Source organism: Gallinula chloropus (genome assembly GCF_964237585.1).
Source record: "Gallinula chloropus genome assembly, chromosome: 18".
Lineage (NCBI taxonomy): Eukaryota > Metazoa > Chordata > Aves > Gruiformes > Rallidae > Gallinula > Gallinula chloropus.
In genome coordinates, this window is record NC_140103.1 from 3,023,533 (window position 1) to 3,044,638 (window position 21,106).

The window sequence follows — 21,106 nt, forward strand, 5'->3', positions numbered from 1 at the left end:
TAGCATAAATAGCTTAAACTTTCTGCTATTCCTAGTTTTCTTTCCATGGGAGGTTTTTTTGCCCAAGGATGGCAGGCACTAGAACTGCAGACCTTTCCTTTCTGACTCTGAGATTAGACATCATATATCTAAAGAAGTTTCATGTTCTACTGTGAGTCAGATCTGTGCAGCTGCGAAACCTGAAGGAGTTTTGAATGAAGGATGCTGGATTGTCTTGTGTCACCATGTGCTTTTCTGTTACCCTTTGTGCTTCTGCCCTTTGGAGCAGCCAGAGTCTGGGGCTAATGCACCTTTCTACCAGGTGCTGCAGGAGAAAGAGTAAGAAAATGGATTTTAAATGGGGAAAAATACCTGCACTGTTGGTAAAAGATAACTCAGTGTAGAAGCCGTTTCATGTTGAGCTGTGGCTCTACCTGAGAGCAGATGTTTTGTCTTGGAAGCTGCTTTTAAGGATGCATGGGTAGAACTTAGTGCCATTAGTTGATAGATGCAGTTTGTTCTCTGAGCTGCAGAAAACAACAGCTGTGTGATGCTCTTGGGGAGCAGCTTTGACTGTGTGACAGGGCATCTCCCCTGCTCTGGGGATCCAGCTCTGGCTGCCAGGGACCAGACTGAGATGCCTCATGCAGAAGTGAAGCGCTGCCCCTTGGAGCCTCTTGTCTGGATGCTGTGTGGAGTTTGCTGCAAACACGGGTCTGGCTGCTGATCCTTGATGAGACCTGGGGCAAGTTAATTGATTTACAGCCTCACTCATGCTTGCCTGCTCCACCTAGCCTGTGGAGGAATGACTTTTGCTATAGGACTGCAGGAGGAGTCCCTGTAGGACAGAGACCAGCTTTGTCACGGGGCTTCCGAGTGTTGTGGCAACACCAGTAATTAATAGTGGAGTTCCCAAGGGAAGCTCCAGCGTGCTGCTGGGACAAGAAGTGGTCCTTGTGTGTGCAGTGAAGTTTCTCTGTGCCTGTGTACGACTGGAGGTGGAATGGAGGGTTTGCTGTACCAGATGGCTTTGCTGGTGTGTGTGTTCTCACGACTTTCTTGATGCTCCTGTGATTTTGCAGGCCCCTGGGCTATGTTTGCTCTCTGCTGGGTGTGACAGCAAGTGCCTCTTCTGAGTGCTTGCCCCATGCAGCATGTGAGTCTGGCTGGTGGCACCTCCCTGGGTATGCTGGTGTGAATTGCTGTGTCTTCCTGTGCTCTGGCTTGGAGCAGCCTCAGTGCACATCAGCTGGGGATGGGGGGGAAGTTTCTCCTGTTAGCCACACCACAGAGTTGAGATTGGTCTTTGTGCACTCTGTCTGTGGTGTATCCCTTCATTCATGCCCGAGGAGAGCTGGAAAGTGCTGATTAACGTTCATTTCTCTGGGGCTATCTGTTAATTACTGCTATTCATAGTTTGTATTACAGCACTACCCATTGTCCCACGCTGCTGTGCTGGGCTGAGTGGATCCTGGAAGGCTGAAATCCCTTCCAGGGTTTCAGAGTGCTCGTAAACATCAGGATTTTATTGCAGCCTTTCTGGGAAATATTGTTCCTGTTTTCAAGGGTGGGAAATTGTATCGTCCTCAGGGTGAAAGAGAATATAGGTGGCAAAGCCTGGAGCTGAATGTCCTGACTCCCACTCCTTCCCCTGAGTGCTTCCTTACCCGCGTCACGGTGAGGTTAATCGTGAATCGGAGAGGAGACCTTGGCTTCATCTTTCACAGCACTGTGCAGGACACTGCACACTGTCACAATGGCTCTGCTGTTCTGCTGAGTATGGGAGGGAGCAAAAGGTTGCTTGGAAGTTACCAGCTGGTGATTTAAATACCAGGCTCTCCCCTTTTACAAGGTGTGCCTTGCAAATGTGGTGGGAGCTCGACGAGCCACAGGTCCTGGGAGAGGAAAAGAAGCAGCTGTGGTAGCCACAGGTCTGCTCACTGGGAAGAGCCCAGCTCCAGGTATTGGCTTGAAGAAAACAGAATTAGAGTGCTCAGGGACTTGGGACTCTCTGTAGGTATCTGTCTCTTGGGCTTTGGGAGGAGAGCAGTTAATTTAAAAAGGGGAGAGAGGAACTTTTGCAGAACTTCTTCCCAGTGAGGGAGCCCTGGGACAGGCTGCCCAGGGGTGTGGAGTCTCCTTCTTTGGAGAGATTCCAGCCCCCTCTGGACACCGACCTGTGTGACCTGTCCTAGGGACCCTGCTTTGGCAGGGGGTTGGACCTGATGAGCTCTGGAGGTCCCTTCCAACCCCTGTGATTCTGTGACTCTCTGAGTGCAGAGGAAAATGTTCCCTGTAAGAAAATGGCCTGCAAGTGATGTCATGTAAGAGCTGAGTGGAGGTCCTGAGTGCCCTGCCTTGAGGGGTGGTTGTTTTGGGGGAATGGGGAAAGATGTGGAGAGAAAAAAACATATGTCAGTTCTTACAAGATGGGCAGGGAGCTTCTGGGATGGGCAGTGGCTGCCAGGGCTTCAAGGAGAGTCTCACCATTGCTGTGCTCCAGATCTGCTCTTGTCAAGTTACCGTGTGGCAGCTGAGACTGTGTCAGAAAACAGCCCCTTTCCTACAGCTGCCTGCAGAGCTCTCTGTGTGGAGAAACAACCCCCAGTGCTGCTATCGTACTGCAAAGCAGAGGCCATCAGACCTGACTTGCTAACTGGCCAAGTCTTCTGCAGCACGAAGGCAGGAATATAAACCACCAGTGACTAAACAAATGAAAAATACCAGTGTGAGCAATGTGTGTTTCTCTTTCCTCTCTGACAAACAAGCCCTTCTCCTTGCAGTGAGGAGTTGCTTGGGAAACCCATGGGCCAACATCTCATAGTGAGTGAACAGGGATGCATAAAGGCAGATAAGTGTCCTGGAATTGTGAGACTCCACGTGTGTCTCAAGGCATTTCCTGGCCTCTGAATTCAGCCAAGTGTGTGAGCTCCTGCATGGGTTTAAATAATAAAACACATGAGTTCACTGTGAAGGGCTGAAACTTGAAGGCTGCAGCCCTTGGCTGGCTTGTATCAATTGCTTCCATCAGGGCTGCAGTCTGGGGACTGCAGGCATGGGCTGGGTGGCTGGCTGAACTCTGTGCTTGGGAACTTTCCCAGGTAAAGCCACAGAGAAAGGGATGCTGTCGTGTTATCTGAATTCATCCCTTTCCTGTGTGCTGCTGTGCAGGTGACAGATGGCAAACACCACAGGCTCAGTGAGAGCATCGTGTTCCACAGGGAGCTTGGACGGTGTGTTTGGGTGTTGAAGGAGTTAAGGATGAGATGGTTGAAAGTGCTCACGTCTTCCTTTGCTGTTCTGGAAGAGAAGGAAAGCTCCCTCTGGGCAATGTGAGTTTCCTTTAGTAAAGCCATTCGCTGGCATGGGTGCTTCTGGCAGAAAGTTATCAGCCCTGCCATGGAGGGAGTGTTTTGCAGAGAGTTGTGTGAGGTCAGCAGCGGAAAAAGGAAACTTGTGAAAGCTGCAGGGGTACCTGTGGTGCTGGCCTCCAACAGAGGTGTCCTGCTGTGCTGTGTGTCCTCAGGAAGGAGCGCTGGGGCTCTGTCCTGCTGCGGGGTCTGTGCTCTCTGTGACTGGACCACTCCTGGCCCCAGCATCCAGGACTCTCTCCCTGACCCTGTTTTAAAGCCAAATGTGCACTGGCACAAGGATGAGAGGTGAGCAGACTGTTATGAGCCCTGCCCTGGGCTTCTCTCTGAACAAAATGATGTTGTGGTGCAAATCTCTCTGAAGGCCCCTGGGGGGGTGTGGGCAGCGTGGCTTCGGGGGGGTGTGGGCAGCGTGGCTTCAGGGTGGCAGAGGCAGGGTCAGACTCCAGCAGTGCTGAGCAAAGCTCCAAACCCACGTGCAGAGGGCAGACCCCACCTGCCCAGGGTGGCTGTGCTGACAGCAGCCTTGGGAAGGAGACGCTTTACAGACCTGGCTCCGAGGGAGAACTGAGTCATTTGTCAAGGCTGACGCTGGCGGAGCTGGTTGCCTGAGGCTAGGATGGCACACAGACAGGAGACGTGAAAATATAGCTATCTCTGTACACAGAGGAGAGAAAAGTAACAGCTCCAAGCATGTGACTGGAATTAAAATTAAAAAAAGAATTCCCAAATAAAGCCATGTGTGTTGGAGGATGTAACTGCTCCTGAACGGCTCATGGAGGCTGTTGGTACAGCACAAATGCAGCCGCTCCATAATGCCCTGGATTAAAACACTCAGGCTCCTCCAGCACACTAAATCCATATGGAAGCAGTGTTGTTCCTGTGTGTCAGCAGCTTCCACAGCCTGCAGCTCTTACGGGTTAAGGTAAGGAGCTGTCACCTGTCTCGTCCTCCCTGTCGCTGCTGGAGCGTGTCTCCGTGCAGCCTGCTGCTGTGCCATGGCTCTGGCTCACTGCTAGATGATGATGATGTCTCTGTGCAGGAACAGGGTTTTTTTTCCTTCTGAAGGCATATGCATTATTCAGCAGTCAGGATAAATGAACTCCTTCACTTTGGGCATGTGTATAACCCTGATGCTGTATCCTCCCTTCTTTCACAAGTGGAGGGGAGGAGGGGAGCAGTGAATTCTTTCAGTACTACAGAGCAGCCTGTGTTCTGTGTAAAGCCATTGCACTACCCCTGAGGTTGCAACAGGGAGCTAACCTAAACCTAAAATAGGTCTGTGGAAAGATCTCCAGTGTCTGTTGCTGCTTGTTTTGTCTCCTTAACTGTGTGTTTCCATCAGGCAGGTAGTATGTGCTATAGCATTAACCTCTCCTTTCTACATGCACAGTAACAAATGCTTGCCAGGGCGAGGAGGGCTGTGCTGGGGAGGAGGGAAGCTGAGGGTGAGAGAGAAACCTAGGTAATGGGGGGGAAGAACCAGAAAAGGAAGAATCCTAAGTTGGAGCCCTGAGGGACAGGGTGTTGTGTCCCCTTTCCAAAGGGCATTGGGTTCTGTAACCCAGCAGACACAGCTACAGGTGGGGTACAGCTGTGGAGCTGGATGCTGCTGTGAACCTCCTGGTGAGCTGAGGAGGGATCTGCTCCTGCTGTCAGCCAGGCTAGAAGCTTCACCTAGTGCCCTAGGGATGGGAGAGCATCTGCTGTGGTGTAACAGTAGCTGGTTTTTCAGATTGGAGAGAGAAGTGCTGAGGTTTGGAGGCAGTCTAGGTTATTTTGCTGGAGTTAGATGTGCTGTGGGCCTTTACCCTGTTCTTGAGGAAAACAGAAGGTAGTTTGGCATAGAAAAGGCTAAAAATCTGATGCTTCATTGTTTTATTCCCCTTACCAAAACTTCAGTTCCAAGAAACCTATAAAGGAACATAATTTTGTTGCTTTTGTTCATAATAAGTTTTGCAAATCGCTTCAAAAGCAAAATCATTACACAGACTAACTCATGATTTTGCAATAGCAATAAAAAAAATATTAGGGAGAGTGTTAGTGTTCTGTAGCCAGGAGGACTTTCCAAGAAACATGATGTTTCTACAAATTCCTCCCATGGAAGAACAGGACTGGGGTCCTATTTCACAGATGCAGAGTTGTGCCCTGCTTCGATCTACATGGCACACTCACATAGCAACATATCCTTGCCTGTTACATACATGGTTGAATTGCACTAATACCACAGTGTTGGGGCAAAACCTGTTGGGATGCTGTGTCAGGGAGGAGTGGGGACTTGCCTCCATGCACACAATCCGTACAGACACCCATTGCCAAGTGTTTCCAGGATAGATGTTATCCATGGAGCTACACTAGGACAGAAGTGCTAAAAATCTGGGAAAAGGGGGTGGAGGACTAAGCCACAAGATCCTGTGGGAGAAGAGAAGGGTTGTGAAGATGATGAAGGGCCTGGAGCATCTCCCTTGTGAGGAAAGGCTGAGTGAGCTGGGGCTGTTCAGCCTGGGGAGAAGAGACTGAGAGGGGACCTTATTAATGTTTATAAATATCTTAAGTATGGGATGCAGGGGAAATGGGCAGCCCCTTTTCAGTGTCTGTGGGGACAGGACAAGGGGCAATGGCTGCAAGTTGGAGCACAGGGAGTTCTGCACCAACATGGGGAAGAACTTTTCCCCAGTGAGGGTGAGGGAGCCCTGGGACAGGCTGCCCAGGGGGTGTGGAGTCTCCTTCTCGGGAGAGATTCCAGCCCCGTCTGGATGCCAACCTGTGCAATATGAGCTGGGGAGCTGCTTTGGCAGGGGGGTTGGACCTGATGAGCTCTCGAGGTCCCTTCCAACCCCTGGGATTCTGTGAAGTGAAACCAGCTTGCAGGATGCTGGAGCTCCAGGGTTCCCTGCAGAGGCAGCAGACACCAGCCCTGGGCTGTGCTGCACTGTGCTAGACAGTGGGTCTGTTCTCCTGGCGTTAGAGCTGCACTGCAGGGAGGCGATGGCCCAGCGTCCTGGGAATCCTGCCACACGCTGATTTATAAGCTGATGGCACACATAGATTTTTCCATAACGCCATGAGGAACCCACAAGTGCTTTTGCTGCTGTTCTGCTGAGCCTGGGTTGCATGGAGGAGCTGCCAAAACTGTCAGGAGATGCTGAGGACCCCTGGCTGGTACCTGAGTTCTTGGGGAGCCTCTGTGTCTTGGGGTGTTTTGGGGTTTTTTAAACAGATGTGGAATATTAACTTTACAAAATTCAGAGTGGGCTCTGTGGCTGTGCAGCAGCCCTGGAGAACAGCAGTGTCCTGCACCTGAGCTCTCTCACTGTTTGCCAAGGCAGCCTTCAAAATGTATGTGTGTCTGGGCTTATCTCCAATTTCTAGCACCCCTGAAATTTTCCAGGAGAGTATGACAATTCTTTTAACCCTCAGAGTGTGAGACACTTGCAGAAAAACAGTATAGAACTGGTGTAATCTGCTCTGCTGCAGCTTTGCTGATGGAAATCTGTCCTAATGTCTGGCACAGCTTCCAGCATGGATGTGAGCTCTGCTCACCTGCACCTTGTGATCTAAGAGCACCACTGTGGCTGTTTCCCTCTGTGACTTTCTCAGGGTTGGGTGTGGAGGACAGAAATCCCTGAGGGAGGACCTGTCATGGGCTCTGGCTGCTGTGCCACCCTCTTTACTGGCCTTACCAAGTAGAAGGTAGCAAAAGTACTTGCTGCTTGTTTGGATTCATTGGACTTGACCCTGCTTGGTTCTTGCTAATTGCTTTTCAACGAGCTCTGCAGAAAGTAAAGGAGAGCCAGGTCCATGCTGTTTCCACCACTGAGATCACATGCAGATCCCTCTCAAGGTTTGGTGCAGAGCATCCTGAGCGGTCTCTTGGTGAGCTGTGCTCACTCGGCAGCTCTGGCTGGAAGCCTGGATGGCCCAGCAGCGTGAGATGTGGGGTGCATGTTTCCAGATAATTCCCAAAGGCTCCTCTCGCTCTTGGACTGAAATACTTGGCTTGGGGCTGAAGGGAGGCAGATGAGACGGGAAGGGAACGGAACCAAATTGGCTGTAGGTTGCGGAGGAGCCAGCGGAAAAGCTGTGGGGTGGACTCTGTCAGCGTTGCCTTTTGCCCTGCATTGTGAGGCCAGTCCCTGCACCCTGCCCTGAGCACGGGGCAGTGGCTTGGGTGGCTGTGTGGGTAGGAAACAGTGTGCAGGGGGTGCTGGTGCTGGGCAGGAGCAGGGCAGGTTTGGAGGTGGAGGGACAGGGCGAGGGGCTGGGTGGCTGGGCAGGCAGAGCTGGCTTCCTTTGGCAGGTCAGGCGTAGCTGCCTCTCAGTCCCTGGTGTTGCCTGGACTTGGCAGCACCTTTTCAACACGCAGTTGTTTTCCTGCTGCGAGTCTAAGGCAGAAGCAGTTGGCAGGTTGAGCGAGGAGGAAGGGAGGGCTGCAGCTGGAGAGGTTTCCAGGCAGCTTGAACTGAGAAGAGCCTTGGGCCCGTGGCCTCTGAGCTCCTGGGAAAACAAGCCTTGCTTTGCCTGCCATCAGCACGGTAGCCTGGGTGTGCAGGGAAGGGAATGGCATGAGGCCCCTCAGTGTGTGCAGTCCCAGGGCACAACGGAAGGGATTGTGCTGGCGGGTGGTTGCGGTGTTGGGCTTGGCCCTGCTGGAGCTGGGGGAGGCAGTGATGCTGTGCAGGCAGAGCTCTCATAGCTCCAGTCCTGGGCTGTGTGTTTGCTTCCTCTGAGCTGGCACCGCTCAGCACCTGTGGTGGGTGAGAACTTGTCCCCCTCTCTCATGGACCTGGGGGGCTGGGCAGTGCCCCTTCATTCTGTGCTAAGGTGCAGGCTGCACCCATGGGAGCTGGCTGCTGAGCCCTGCCATGTGCCTGTGGGAGGCAGGCATGGGGCAGGTCTAGAGAAGGGGTGTCTGAGCCTGGACATCTCATCTCATCTACAGTGCTGCTGAGCTGGAGAGGTTATCCCCCAAACCCAAATCCAGCTGTTTTCAGTAACAAATCCAGCATGAATGAACCTCTGTGGGCAAGAGAAATTGAATGGCATAAATAAAATTAGTAGTAAATAAATCTGCTGTTTTCATTATGTAGCTGAAGATAAACTGTTTTTCTAATGTATGTTGTAATTGTAACCCAGTGTATTTTGCAGCAGAAGCAGTATGGTGATTTAAATCACAGCATATATTTTAGTGAGAGGATGTGTTGACCTAGTTGCCAAAGTAATGTTATAATGAAAAGCCATTCAGGCTGCATGTCCTCTCTTGCCCTCTGGTTTCTGGAAGTGACTGAAGGAAATAGCACTTCACTTCTGGTGAAATCATCCCCAGAGTGTTGTTTTATTGCAGTGTGATGGATTAATCTCAGTGAAGGCACCATAGCATTGTATAGGAAAGCAAAATGCTCTTGGAAAACTCAGGAAGCTTCCCTCATTGTGCTGAAATCACCAAGTATTCAAGTATTCTCAGTAATAAAATCTGAGTGTCTAAAAAATCATCCCAGAGATGCAGGGACTGGCTTGTCTGCTGCTTTGCATGGCAGCTTTCACATGGTAAAGCTGCTACCTTTGTGGTCCCAGTTATGGGGGTGAGACAATCTACTGACAGCAGGTATTGAACATTCTCCTTTGTGCCTCCTGGGAAGGAAAGAGCATCTTCAGACGAGCATCACTAGTCTGTTACTGTTTGGCAAGCTGGTGTTGCTGGCCTGTATGCTTGTTGTCCTGTAGCTTGAGTGGCAGGAGGTGGTGGTTTGGTTTATACCCTGCTGATGGGCCATGCAAAGAGAATTACGTTCCAGGCTTCTCAGAAGGTTTCGTTCTCATTCATCTTGAAAGTTGAGATCTCCTGCACAGTCCCTCTTCTGAGGCATCTTGGTCAGTTCATAGGTTTGGTGGGTTGGGTTTTTTTTTGAGTCAGACTGTGTTTTTATGAATTAATTTGTAAATTGATATCTCCTTAAGCATAATTTCCACAGACTTGGAAAGTATTTGCATCTTAAAACTTAAAGTGCTTTGAAACTGGGCATCAGGTGGAACTGCTAACCAGGATGAAATGAAATTCACATCTGCATCTTAATCCTGTCTGAGCTTTTCTAGTTCGAGTGGTTCACCTGGCACTTGCAAGGGAGGACGTGGCAGAGCTGCTGGGAGCCAGAGCTCCTGCTCCCTTTCCATCCTCTGCAGCTGACTCACTGGGAGCAAGCTACATCTCTCTGTGCCTCAGCTTCCTCTTTGCACACAGGGGTAACAGCTACCCCCCTACACTTGCAAAGTATTTTTGTGGTCCTTAGGTTGAAAAGTTCCTGTGTGTACCAGTTCAGCATCATAAACTGCTCCACAAAATGCTACTGAGCCAGCAAATAACTCCCACTGGCTTCAGTTCTCACCATCCCCATCGCTCAAAGCCACAGAGATAGCTGTTTGTCCTAGGGAGCTGCTTTGGCAGGGGGGTTGGGCCCGATGATCTCTTGAGGTCCCTTCCAACCCCTGTGATTCTGTGGCCCCTGGTCAGATGGGGGGTTGTGTAAGCAGGGGAGTGCTGGGTGACTTTTGCATTTGCAACGGGGAGTTTGAATTTGAATTTCTGACAGTGACGCAGCTTGTTGGAGCCATTATGAATTGAAATGGGGTCTTATTCAGCTCTGCTAATAAGAGGGTAAATGCAGCTAAATACAGCTGTCTTCCTCACTGTCATTTGGTATTTATTAGCAAATATGCAGTGGAATTGAATCCCTTGTAAGTACTCTGCAGCTAATGGTAGATAGCAATTAACTGAAATGACTACTATTGAGCATTGATGCTGCCATCAGTGAGGGGAAGAGGAAATCTGGAGCCAGCGCACAGACCCGGCGGCTTCCAGAGCTCCCTGTAGTTTTCCCCTCTGGGTTCTCTGTTTCATGCCCTTATCAAAAGCCTGCAGTGCAAACTGCTTCATCTTGGTAGTCCCTGGAGCTCCAGCTTGAACCAACACTTGTGAAACAGCAGTCAGTGTGTGTATGTTGTTCTTTTCAGTTTGGGGGTCGCTGAAAGGACTCACTGCAACGCTTCTTCTAGTGAAAGTGTGGAGAGTGGAAACCTTTCCCTCTCCCGGTGTGCTGGTGACACAGAGCTGCCTCTGGAACACCTCACATGCTCCAAGAGATGTGAAGGAAACTGGCCTGGATGCTTGGAACAAACTCAGAAGCTGGGGAGGACTGGATGCAATGTTAATTGTTCCATCTTTGGCTTTTCCAAACAAAAGAAGAGGTTTTGTTTTCTTCCCCTCACTAATAAGGTGATGAGTAGGTCAGAGTGTCCCAGGAGTTCTGCCCTCCATTGACTGGAAGGAAACCAGCTTCTGTGTGCTGGTTTCAACTACCAGAAGTAGCTTGAGTCAGGCTAATTTCACGTTAGACCTTGATTTGTTTGTCACCTTTCCCTGCCAGCCTGTTTGTTACCGTGCTGGGCTGGGAGACCCCTTACCAGAGGGGTTGGGTTGTGTCTGGGTGGGAAGCGAGGGGCTGTGCTGCAAGGAGAGCTGGAGAGGGTGGAGAGACATTGCTGGTTGTGTTGCACAAGAACTGGTTCTGGGAGTGAGCTAATTGAGTATTTTCATTAGTGCCCTCCCTGCAGAACAGAGCAGCTTGCTAATGGGTGTGTTGGTGATAGAGATAGAGCAGTGCAGGGGAGGATGAGTGTGGAGAGGAGGAACCGAGTGATTGATAGGTCTGGTGTCATGGCAATGTGATGATACTCAATGGTAGGAAGTTACAAGCACGTGTATTTGAGAGCTAGTAATAAGATTTGGGAGCAACTGAGAGGGAGAGAGGCGGCTGTGTGACGCTGGTGGTACGATGACATGAGGAAAGGGTTGTGTGGTTGAGGAGTGGGGACCCTGTGTGGGGCAGAGCAGCCAGAGACAGGCTGCCCAAATGGAATCATGTTGTGAGAGTGCCCCAGGTAGAGAAGAGCAGTCCAGTCTGGCTTGCAGAGCTGGCCCAAGGCTGAACAGGTGTAAATTCACTGTGAATACATTTGAGCAGTGCAGCAGGAGGATCTGGGGTAGCTTTTCTTCTGTAGGGAAGCCTGAAGACAGTCAGACTCTTTGTTGAGCAGCAGTGTGAGCTGGATCCTGTGGGATGTGATCCCCCTCCAACCTGTCTCCAGGCAGCAACAGGGAGTTGGAGCATCCCCTGCCTGGCTGTGCTACCTGGAGCTTCAGCCATCAGCTGCTTTTCATGTGTGGGAGCTGTGCAAAGCCTGGGGAAGGAAATTACCCAAGGGGAATAATTCCCAGCCTGGTTACTTTCTTTAAGGATGTGCTGCCAGTTAATTATTTAAATGCATATTAGTTAAGCCAGTGAACATAGATTTACACTGAGCAGTCGATAAACTTGATCCCTTTTTGATTGAGAAAAAATGTTTAATTGCTCCTGTCATCAGTGCTCTGAAATGACATTTATTCTTGTGTAAAATTCAGTCAGATTGCGACTGAGATGCTAAAATCTGTTGCTTCATTAATTCATCCCAATAGACACAGTAATGATGTTTTTTACTACTATTAGTGTTTTGGGCAAGGTTTCTTTTCCTGCCTTATCTCCTATCTAAAAGCTTGGGGTTTATTCCTGACTCCAGAACTCCAGCAGCTCTGATTGGGAATGAGTTTTGTCATCGCCCCCACTAATATGAATCAAATACCTATAAATAGCTTTTCTTTCTTGTTTTTTAAAGGCAGTCTCACCTTGCAGGCAGGAAGAGGTTCTCTCACCCCTTGAGGCTTACAATATTTAAGGCAGTGGACAACTGTCTCCTGGCTCTGCCTTGTGATGTGATTGTTTTCTGTGGAGCTTAGTAAGTGCTGTGAGTGAGACAGTTCAAACAAGGCAGCCTGGAGCCTTGAGGACAAGTTTAATTGCTGGATGCTGTATGGTCTCTTTTCCACCTGCCCAGTGCAGATTGAGAGGTGGGATGTCTGTGTGTCCTACTCAGGCTTCTGTGGGTGTTCTCTCCTGGGCTGCAGGACCTGCAGCAGTCCTGAGCTTCAGGTCAGCGTGTGGCCTGGGATCCAGCAGAACAGCTCGTGGCTGAAGGCAGCCTGAGCTGTGGTGTTCCAGCCTAGCAGGGGGAGGACAAGTGTGATGTTGTCTATGCAGTGTTATCTTCTTGGAATATTTGGCAGGGGAGGTGCAAAGATTTGTGAGAGCACTGGGGGTTGGAGCTGCAGTCAGACCTCCCAAGCTTCCAAACACACACACTAAGTTGTGTTCCCCCTCCAGGGACCTGTATCATCACCCAAGACCTAATTATAGTGCTGTGTTGACAGCAGTCATGGTGCTCATTGTTAATGGCTCTGATAACACCTTGTGCTGTTCGCTTTGTTTCCTACTTGGCAGTGTTCTTGGCATCCCCAGTGCTCCTGGGACCCTCACTGCCTTCTCCTCATTGCTTTGTTGCTTGAAAACACTTGATGCGTGAGAGTCCTTGTATTTTGCCAGTGCAGCTTCTGTAAGGAATGTCTTTGCTCTGAAGGCAGCCAAAAGGCAATCTGTGATGCAGATCATCGTTAGCTGCTGCCTGACAGTGATAGGTGACCCTGGGAAGTGTTGTTGTTAAGGGTGGTATCTGTTCTTCCTATTCTTCTTGGCTCCTTCTGCCAGTTATCCTGTAAGGAAGAAGTGGAGGAGGAGGGATGGTGGCCCTGCCCTGTGTTGGATTCAGAAGAGGCTTTGTCATCGCTGTCACCCTTTTCTGCCCCATGAATGTCACAAACAACCTCCATTCCTGGGTGGGAGACTCGCAGCTGTCACACTGATGGAGCCAGTGTGATGTGCCAGTGCTGTGCCACTCGCTCCTTCCCCTGGCAGAATGCTGTGCAGATTGCCAGACTCGTTTGTGGCCAAACACTGGGCTTCTGTTTGGCCTCTCACTGCTGTTCAAAACGTGTTCTTTCTTTTGTTCTGCCTTCAACACAGATATTGTCCTTCTTGAGGTACCTTTTGCAAAAGGATTTAGAAGTGCTGTGGGAGCCACCTTCACAGACTCATAGGGGTTGGAAGGGACCTCCAGAGCTCATTGGGTCCAACCCGCTGCCAAAGCAGGGTCCCTAAAGACAAACTGCTGGATTTCAGCTGTGAACTCACCTACCTTGTACCTGAAATCAGCAGTGGATGAAGGATACTGTATTTCTTGAAGGAAAGAGGACTGTACTTTCTCTAGGCTTTTGGAAACAAAAGCAAAGCTCCTTTCTCCTTCCCTTTCAAAGGCAGCATATGGATAGAAAAATGTCTCAGATAAAAGGAGTTTGAGATTCCAGCAGCTTGCTGGTAATGTTGCTGAGGGAGAAGGGGTGAAAACTGGAGAGCAGTGCATGTTGTATGGACAAGAAGATGCCATCAGCATCTTCAGAACGCCAGATCCTACCTGTCAACTTGAGAGACCTGCAAAATTGTTCCAAGTAGTCCTCAGCCTTGCTGCTTCTTTCTGCCAGTGGGCTTGGAGCTCTGGGTTTATGTACAGAGAATGTGTAACCTACAGAAGAAGAGGTGGGGAGGGCTTGGGCATGTGGGAGAAACTGGGACTGGAGCTTGAGCCTGTCCTTCATTCACTGTTTGCCCTTTGGTGTGTCTGGGTGGTTCAGGGTGGCTCACATACACAGCAGATTTCTCTCTTCTGCCTAAATTGCCCTTCTGGCCTTGTCTTGGGGACAGTTGAGCTGTGGCTTTTGGAAGTTGTTGTACATGTAGGGTCTTAGTGTGCTTGAGTTTGTTCACTGACCTTTAGTTGGTTCCTCTGCCCTTGGCATTGTGTTTGAGTGCTGTTAAACCTGTGGGGACTGAGCTGCCTGCAAAGTTCCTTCCCAGAACTGGCTGTGGGGACACTGAGGACATGGGAAGGGCAGGTGGGTTTTAAAGTGGGCTGTGTTTCTATTAATAATTGCCATCCTTGACTCTTGGCCCTTCCTGGGGCAGCAAAGGCTTGGCAGAGTGTGATGCAGGGGAAGAGCTGCTGTTTCCTTCCCTGTGTTTGCTTCGGTCCCAAACTGAGCAGTGATGTTAATTAGATAAGTCAGATACTCTGCAAAGCAGCCTGTTCAAGGACAAACAGATTTTAATTAAAGGCTGTTTGTGCTGGAAGGTCATGTCACTGCATCGTGCCTGGACAGTTACTATGGGAACACCAGGAAAGCACCCAGAGAATGTGTGTGCAAGTGTGTGTGTGTGAGTGTGTCAGGAGCAGCCACCAGCCACAAACTTCACTTCTGGTTGTGTTTCCACTGGGAAATACGGCCTGAATGAGATGGCACCCTTGAGGTGTGGAGTTGGGTTTTGTTGCTGTGGGGTTTTCTGTGGTGCAGGGGTGGGAACCCTCACTTCAGGATGCTCAAATCACACAGCAGGTTCGATTTGAGCTAGACTGCAATGCCATGGGTTGGGGAAGCTGGTCTACAGCTCAGTTTTTAAACTGTCTGCAGTTGGTGACCTCAGCTCCTTACAGAACCTGAACATTCAGAATTTGTGTGTTGAGATTTGAACTGAAATGATTTTGAAACTTGTATCTGTCTGCCATCTTCTACCTGGAATCCAATGTTAATTCCTGTGATGGTGGCTCATCCTGCATTTCAGGTCCTCTCAAGATTCATCTCTGCTATGCTGCTTGAATTCAATCCTGCTGATTTGAGGATAGGGTGCTCCTTGTCTTCAGTCAAACCTCCTTTCAGCTCTTTGGGATTATTGGCAGTCTTGTCAATACCTGATGATGACATGAGAGAACCATTCCAGTGATCTGCAAACCATGAGTGTGCCTTGGGACCCATGGAAGTTTGGTGTGATCCCCAAATAGGTCCCTCTAATTCAGCACCCTGGAGCAGAAGCTCATTGTCACTCATTTTCTGTCAAGGAGAAGTTGAGGCAGGGGCTGATGCTGCTCTGCACCATGAGCAGCCTTCCTGCTCCAGCACAAGAGCCACTCAAATGTGGCTCTGCAGTGAGCCTGAAATCAAATATTTGTGTGGGAGTTTGAGGTGGGAGCTGAAATGAGCTGCCTCACAGTCCCGTTCTCCATCGTTACGCGGTGGTTTGGGGAGTAAATGAGCAGTGAGACATGAAAGGTCACAAGTATGTTTGGAGGGACAATCTGAAACCAGCTCTCTTAGTCCTTTTCTTGTTTTGTTTGGACAGCCCTTATGGGTTGTCTGCCTTTGGAGGATGCTGCTGGGCTGCCAAGTGTTGGGTGTGTGGAGGCACACGGAGCCGACTCAGCAGAGAGGTTGCCAGACAAATAGGGTTGGATTTGAAACAGTTTATGCTCTGCTCATAGAGGAACTGGCTTTGTTTCCTGGCAGCTGAGAAATGCCATTCTGCCTGTTTGTAGGAAAAACCCATCGGGATGGGTGTTTCATATGGCCATCTCCACAGGCCCCTTTGCAACAGGGGGAGGCAAGGGCTGGGTGCAGACGTGGGCAGGAGACACTGCAGAAGCAGGAGCAGTGCTGCCCTGAAGCTGGTGTTTGGGGGATGTGTGGGTGCACGGTGGCAGGTGGTGCCCTTGGGGAGAGAAGCCAGAGCAGCACAGTGTGCCCCAGCTTGGCCAGCTCACCTCAGCCATGGTCTGCAGCATCTCCAGGTGCAGGGGCTGAGCTTGTCACAAAGGTACCTTTGGGGCAGCATCTTCCTTCTGGGGCTCAGCAGGATGTTGCTGCAGGAGACGTCAGCTGGGCTGCTGATGCAGCAGGTTGTTTCTTGGTGGGGGTACCACAGTCAAAGTTCCTGCAAGTGCTCTTCAGCTGAGCACAGAGCAGAAACCAGCTCTGGGCATTTATTATCTCTTGTCTGACCCTCGTTTCTCTGACTGGGTAAAGGGGCTGTGTCTTTTCCAAGCAGATGTCCACCTTTGACCTAGATAGTTTTGACTTTTAAAAATCCATTGAGCAGAAGTGAATATGCCAAAAGGAGCGAAGAGAAAGTGTCTGAATAGAGGAGCAGGAACATGCTGTGTCTGTCACGGAGGCGAGACCCCTCCGAATGTAAAGCGCTCAAACACGTGCTCTGTCCCTGCTGGGAGCTGGAGGATGCTCATGGCCCAAGAGGGACAGCTGTAACTTGGTGAGGATGTGGAGCACTCAAAGGAGCACGTTTCCCTCTCTTGAAGCAGAATCACTTTCCTCCAGCTTGCAGAACCCTCCCTGACAGCACGGCATGCACCCTTGCCAAAGGTGTGGAGAAGCCCCGGGGAGCAGCACCAGCCTGGGGGCTGTCGTGCAGGGCGCCCCTGGAAGAAGTGACAGCAGGGGAGTTAATGAAAAGCAGATGCTGAGTGCTGTGGAAGCTGCTCAGCCAAGAAATTCTGCACAGTCCAGGGTTTTCTCTAGTAGCCAATAGAAATGTGTTAGAATTTGGCTACCCTCTCTCTTACCCCGAGGAACGTGGTGTGAGCAGGAGTAGCCTGGCTGTGTGGTTTCTGTGCTCTGCACCACCAGGAAGGAAAGCAGAGGCTGTGTGACTCCTGTGATGTGAATGTCTTGAGAGCCAGGAGCTCTGAGCTGCTCGTCCAAATTCCTACCAGGACCCCAGGGACAGCCTTTAAAGGGCTGCTTGCAGATGCAGTCTCTGGAGATGCTCACCTAGGAGGCTGGTTTCTGAGGGGCTGAGTGCCCACCATGCCCACTGAAAGCTGGTGTCCACACCACTGAGCTGTGCCAGCTGCATGTCCCTGAGCTGTTATCACCCAAACAGTGTTTGACCTGGGGCTGGTACCTTGGTGCTTGAGGCTGAATGCAGAGAGGCAGCTGCTGCCTGGAGCTGGTGGCTCTTTCCAAGGTTTGGGGGTGTTTTGTAGGGTTTTTTTCTGGTTCAGAGAGTAATTAAAGATGTGCAATTAAGGAACATTTTTAACCAGTGTGTAGCAGTGTGGGTGCAGCACAGATTAATTCCTCTTGCTTTTAACAGAATGGAGGCGTCCTGCCTGGAACTGGCCCTGGAAGGAGAGCGCTTGTGCAAGGCTGGGGACTTCAAAGCTGGGGCAGCCTTCTTTGAAACAGCGGTGCAGGTGGGGACAGAGGACCTGAAGACCCTCAGTGCCATCTACAGTCAGCTGGGCAATGCCTATTTCTACCTAAAGGAGTACTCCAAGGCCCTGGAGTACCATAAACATGACCTTACCCTGGCCAGGTAAGCATGGCAGCAGTGCTTTGTCCTAACCCTACACAACCTCTCAGGGCTTGAGTGATGGTGAGTTCTGTGGGCTCTGAACCCAGCAGCCTGAGGGGATCTGTCCTAGAAATGAGCATCCAAAACTGGCCATGAGCCATGGGGTGACTGTTCTGTGGAGAACAATAAGATGGACCAGCCACCTTCAGAGCAGGGAGGTGGACAAAGGGATGTGGATGTGAGGATGGTGACTGGGGCAAAAGCAGGGCAGTGCCCAGTTCCCCTGTCCCCAGGTACTCATGGTAAATACTCCTCAAGTTATTGGAAAAGTTCACCTGAGACAGCAAAAAATCCAAGAATCTGTCTAAATTGAGAGCTCTTCCATGAAGCACTCCAGTCAGGTGTGTGCACTGGGAGCTGCTGGATGTGGTATGTGCACCATGTGGTGCTGCAGCTGGGATTCTGCCTCTTACAGTTGGTGAATTAAAGCCTGAGAGCTCTTTAACACCTCTTTGTTCCTCCTGTCATCTTGCAGGACCATTGGTGACCGCATTGGAGAAGCCAAGGCAAGTGGCAACCTTGGGAATACACTGAAAATACTTGGGCAGTTTGATGAAGCTGTTGTTTGTTGCCAGAGACACTTGGACATTTCTCAGGAGCAGGGAGACAAGGTAACTGGTTCACAGCATCCAACAGGAAATATTTCCTAACCTTAAAAACAAGCTGTCTGCAAGTTAATAACTGGGCTGTGGTGATGGTGGGCTTGGGAAGGAGATGGAGTGTGAAGCTCTCCCTTCTGCCTGCATCACAGGTCTCGTGCTGCTGACAGTGACAGTGAAGATGGGTAAGGAAAACGTGGGCCTCCTGGCTTTGGCCATCTCTGCCCAGCAATGGGAAAGGTCCATGCTGGGCTGTGAAGTGTAATATCTTGCTCTTACCTCTTCTTCCCCTTAGGTAGGTGAAGCCAGAGCACTCTATAACATAGGCAACGTTTACCATGCAAAGGGAAAGCACTTATGTTGGAACATGGCCCAAGACCCAGGCTGCCTTTCTCCAGAAGTCAAGGAGACTCTACAGAAAGCTTCAGAATATTATGAGTGAGTGTTCAAGCTTGGCCAACACTTTCTCCTGTGGGGAACGGGGCTGGTCAGGCAGTGGTGATTGCTAGAGTGCATGCAGGTACACTGAGCTTATCCTGCCCAGATCATGATCTGGTGTTCCTGTTCTGCTCACAGCTTTCAGAGGCTGCAGGCAAGCTGAGCTCTGCTCACCCTAAAGCTAACAGTGGCTGCACTGGGTGTAAGACAACTGTTTTTACCATGAGAAATGCTTCCAATGGCACTTGGGAGGGATTTGTTTCCTGGGCTGCTGAGGATGTGGGAACTCTGGAAGATAGTTGTTGCAAAGAATGAGTCTGTGGGCTCAGCATTCTTGGAAATCAGGCCATTAAAGGAGATTTTTGCATGTTTTAATGAATTAGAGATGTTCCCCTGAGATGCCAAGGCATCATGGCAAACCAATCGTGAGGAAGGTGAGGAAGGCACTGCCAGCTTTTATAATAGAGCTAAAATTCATCCTGGCATTGCCACAGTAAAACTCAGCAGAGTTTGAAGTACCATGCAGTTCAGTAGCCTGCTCCTTGTGCTGTTAGGTCCTCTAGGCCCTGCTGCTCTCTGCTGGCCTTGCTGAGAAGGATGCCTGCATCTCCTGCACTGGGGCAGAGGACACTCTCCTTCACCCGAGGGAAGAGGCGTTCTCATGAAGCCCTGGTTGTCCTTTATCTCCCTTGTAACATCCTTCCCTTTCCTGAAGAATTTCAGGGGTCACACACAGGAAGGTTGTGACCAGACTTCTGGGCTGGTGGGTTTGTATTTGAGAGTTTTACTTCAATGTGCAGGTTGAAGTAGCCTGTTTAAGTGAAGAGAGTGGTAAGATCTGTCTGTCTCCTCCTGACTGAGGATGTGATAGTGCCTATATATAGCTCACCATCCTCTCTCCAAAGGATGATGTGTGTAGCACAGCCAGTGGGTAGATTGTGCCATCTGGGAGCTCTAGGCTTCCCTATGTGTGCTGGAGGTGAAAGGGGGGGGAAAGCCAGTAAAGAGATGCTGGGAAGCTCCTTGAGATGGGACTGTGGATCTTTCCCCCCTCCCCAGGTGTGTCCCTGTCCTGCTGTAGGTCATCTCCTTTCTTCCATGCTCCTGGTTCTCCTCTGTATAACGAGGTGGTTTTTATTAACATGGGATCCTCTCAGACCATCAGTGTGTGAGCACTGCTGTGGCTCCTGCACACAGCTCCAGGTCACCTGAGCTTGAGAGCCCCAGGGACTCAGACCAGAGCTGCATCCAGCATAGCTGACCCAGCTTTCCCCTGCCAGGGGATGCACAGGACAGGTGGCTGGGGAGGGGAAATGCACCCTGAAGAAAGGAGAGCTAACCCTGGAGAAGTTTCTTCTCACCAGACATGCTTCTCTGACTTGTTTCAGGAGGAACCTGTCCCTGGTGAAGGAGCTGGGGGACAGAGCTGCACAGGGCCGTGCTTATGGCAACCTTGGCAACACCCAGTACTTACTTGGCAACTTCAGCGAAGCTATAGCCTTCCACAAGGAGGTAGGAAACCACTGCACCTTCTTCCTGGGGCCAGGGGCTGAGCCTGGCTGCTGGGGAGCAGCCCCTCTCCTCACCACAGCCCGGGCTGGGCAGGGAGGTGTTTGTCCCCAGCTGTGTGTCTCCTTCCTGTGTGTATCCCAGGGGCTGGCCCTGCTGCACTGACTCAGGCTGAGCAGCATCTCGCTCCAATCCCCATCAGCACCTAATGAGCAGCTTGAGGGAAGGGTGCTGTTGGCTTGGAAACCAAAGGAGATATCTAAGGGCAAACTGCAGCTGGGCCTAGCAAGGCTCTTCTGCTCTTAATTTGTGTCAGTCTAGATCTTAATAAATGCAAGCAGTGTGGTTAATTAAGCTGCTGAAAGAGCTGTTGATCAGGAATAAAAGTTGCTTGTAGAACATAATGACTTTCTGTACAGCTTTACAGAGAGGTGAGTGACACGGTCCCTGCCCCGATTCTAATGCAATTCAGCTTCTGGTTTGCAGTGTGGATTGGATTCTGTGCAGTGGAAGGGGTTTAGCACCTTGGAACATCAGCCCTGCCACAGCTCTTTGGGTTTTTAAATGCTGGAGGACAGCAGCCAGCAGTGCTCTGGAGAAGGGACTTGGAAAGGGGCAGGGAAACTGTGCAATATTGGAAAGGGGAGCAGGGGGATGTGAGGGGAGAGGCATGAGGTGTGGGCATGAGGAGCAGTTGCAAGGCACACGGTGAGATGTCACCTCACATTGCATGAGGTGACAACCTTGTTCTTCCTGTGTCTGTCTTAGTCTGCTGATCAGCCACATCCCTTCACAGCCTCACCTACAGCTCTCCATCCACCCCACTGCTCAGGTGAGGTGTGTGCAGAACTCCTGCTTGCCCTTCAGCTGGAGATGTGTGCTGACCAGGCAGGACTAGGAGGCAGAGCAGGACACAACACTGCTCCTGCTTTCCCAAAGGCCCTTCCTGATCCTGAGTTGCAAAAGAGGGAGACCTCTCCTGCTGCATCCAGCCCTGATAGGGAGACCTCTCCTGCTGCATCCAGCCCTG

The 21,106-nt window shown here is 50.6% G+C and overlaps 1 protein-coding gene across 1 annotated transcript in view; it reads left to right on the forward strand.

Annotated features, from left to right (window-relative positions):
• The window catches only part of GPSM1 (G protein signaling modulator 1), a gene marked incomplete at its 5' end in the record, with an annotated part of 74,716 nt that overhangs the window by 7,641 nt on the left and 45,969 nt on the right, over positions 1 to 21,106 (forward strand). Inside the window, 4 exons of the mRNA XM_084272617.1 lie at positions 17,270 to 17,491; positions 18,006 to 18,141; positions 18,425 to 18,567; positions 19,956 to 20,079. Of these exons, the coding sequence (XP_084128743.1) occupies positions 17,270 to 17,491; positions 18,006 to 18,141; positions 18,425 to 18,567; positions 19,956 to 20,079 (625 nt within the window). The remainder of the gene's footprint in view (positions 1 to 17,269; positions 17,492 to 18,005; positions 18,142 to 18,424; positions 18,568 to 19,955; positions 20,080 to 21,106) is intronic.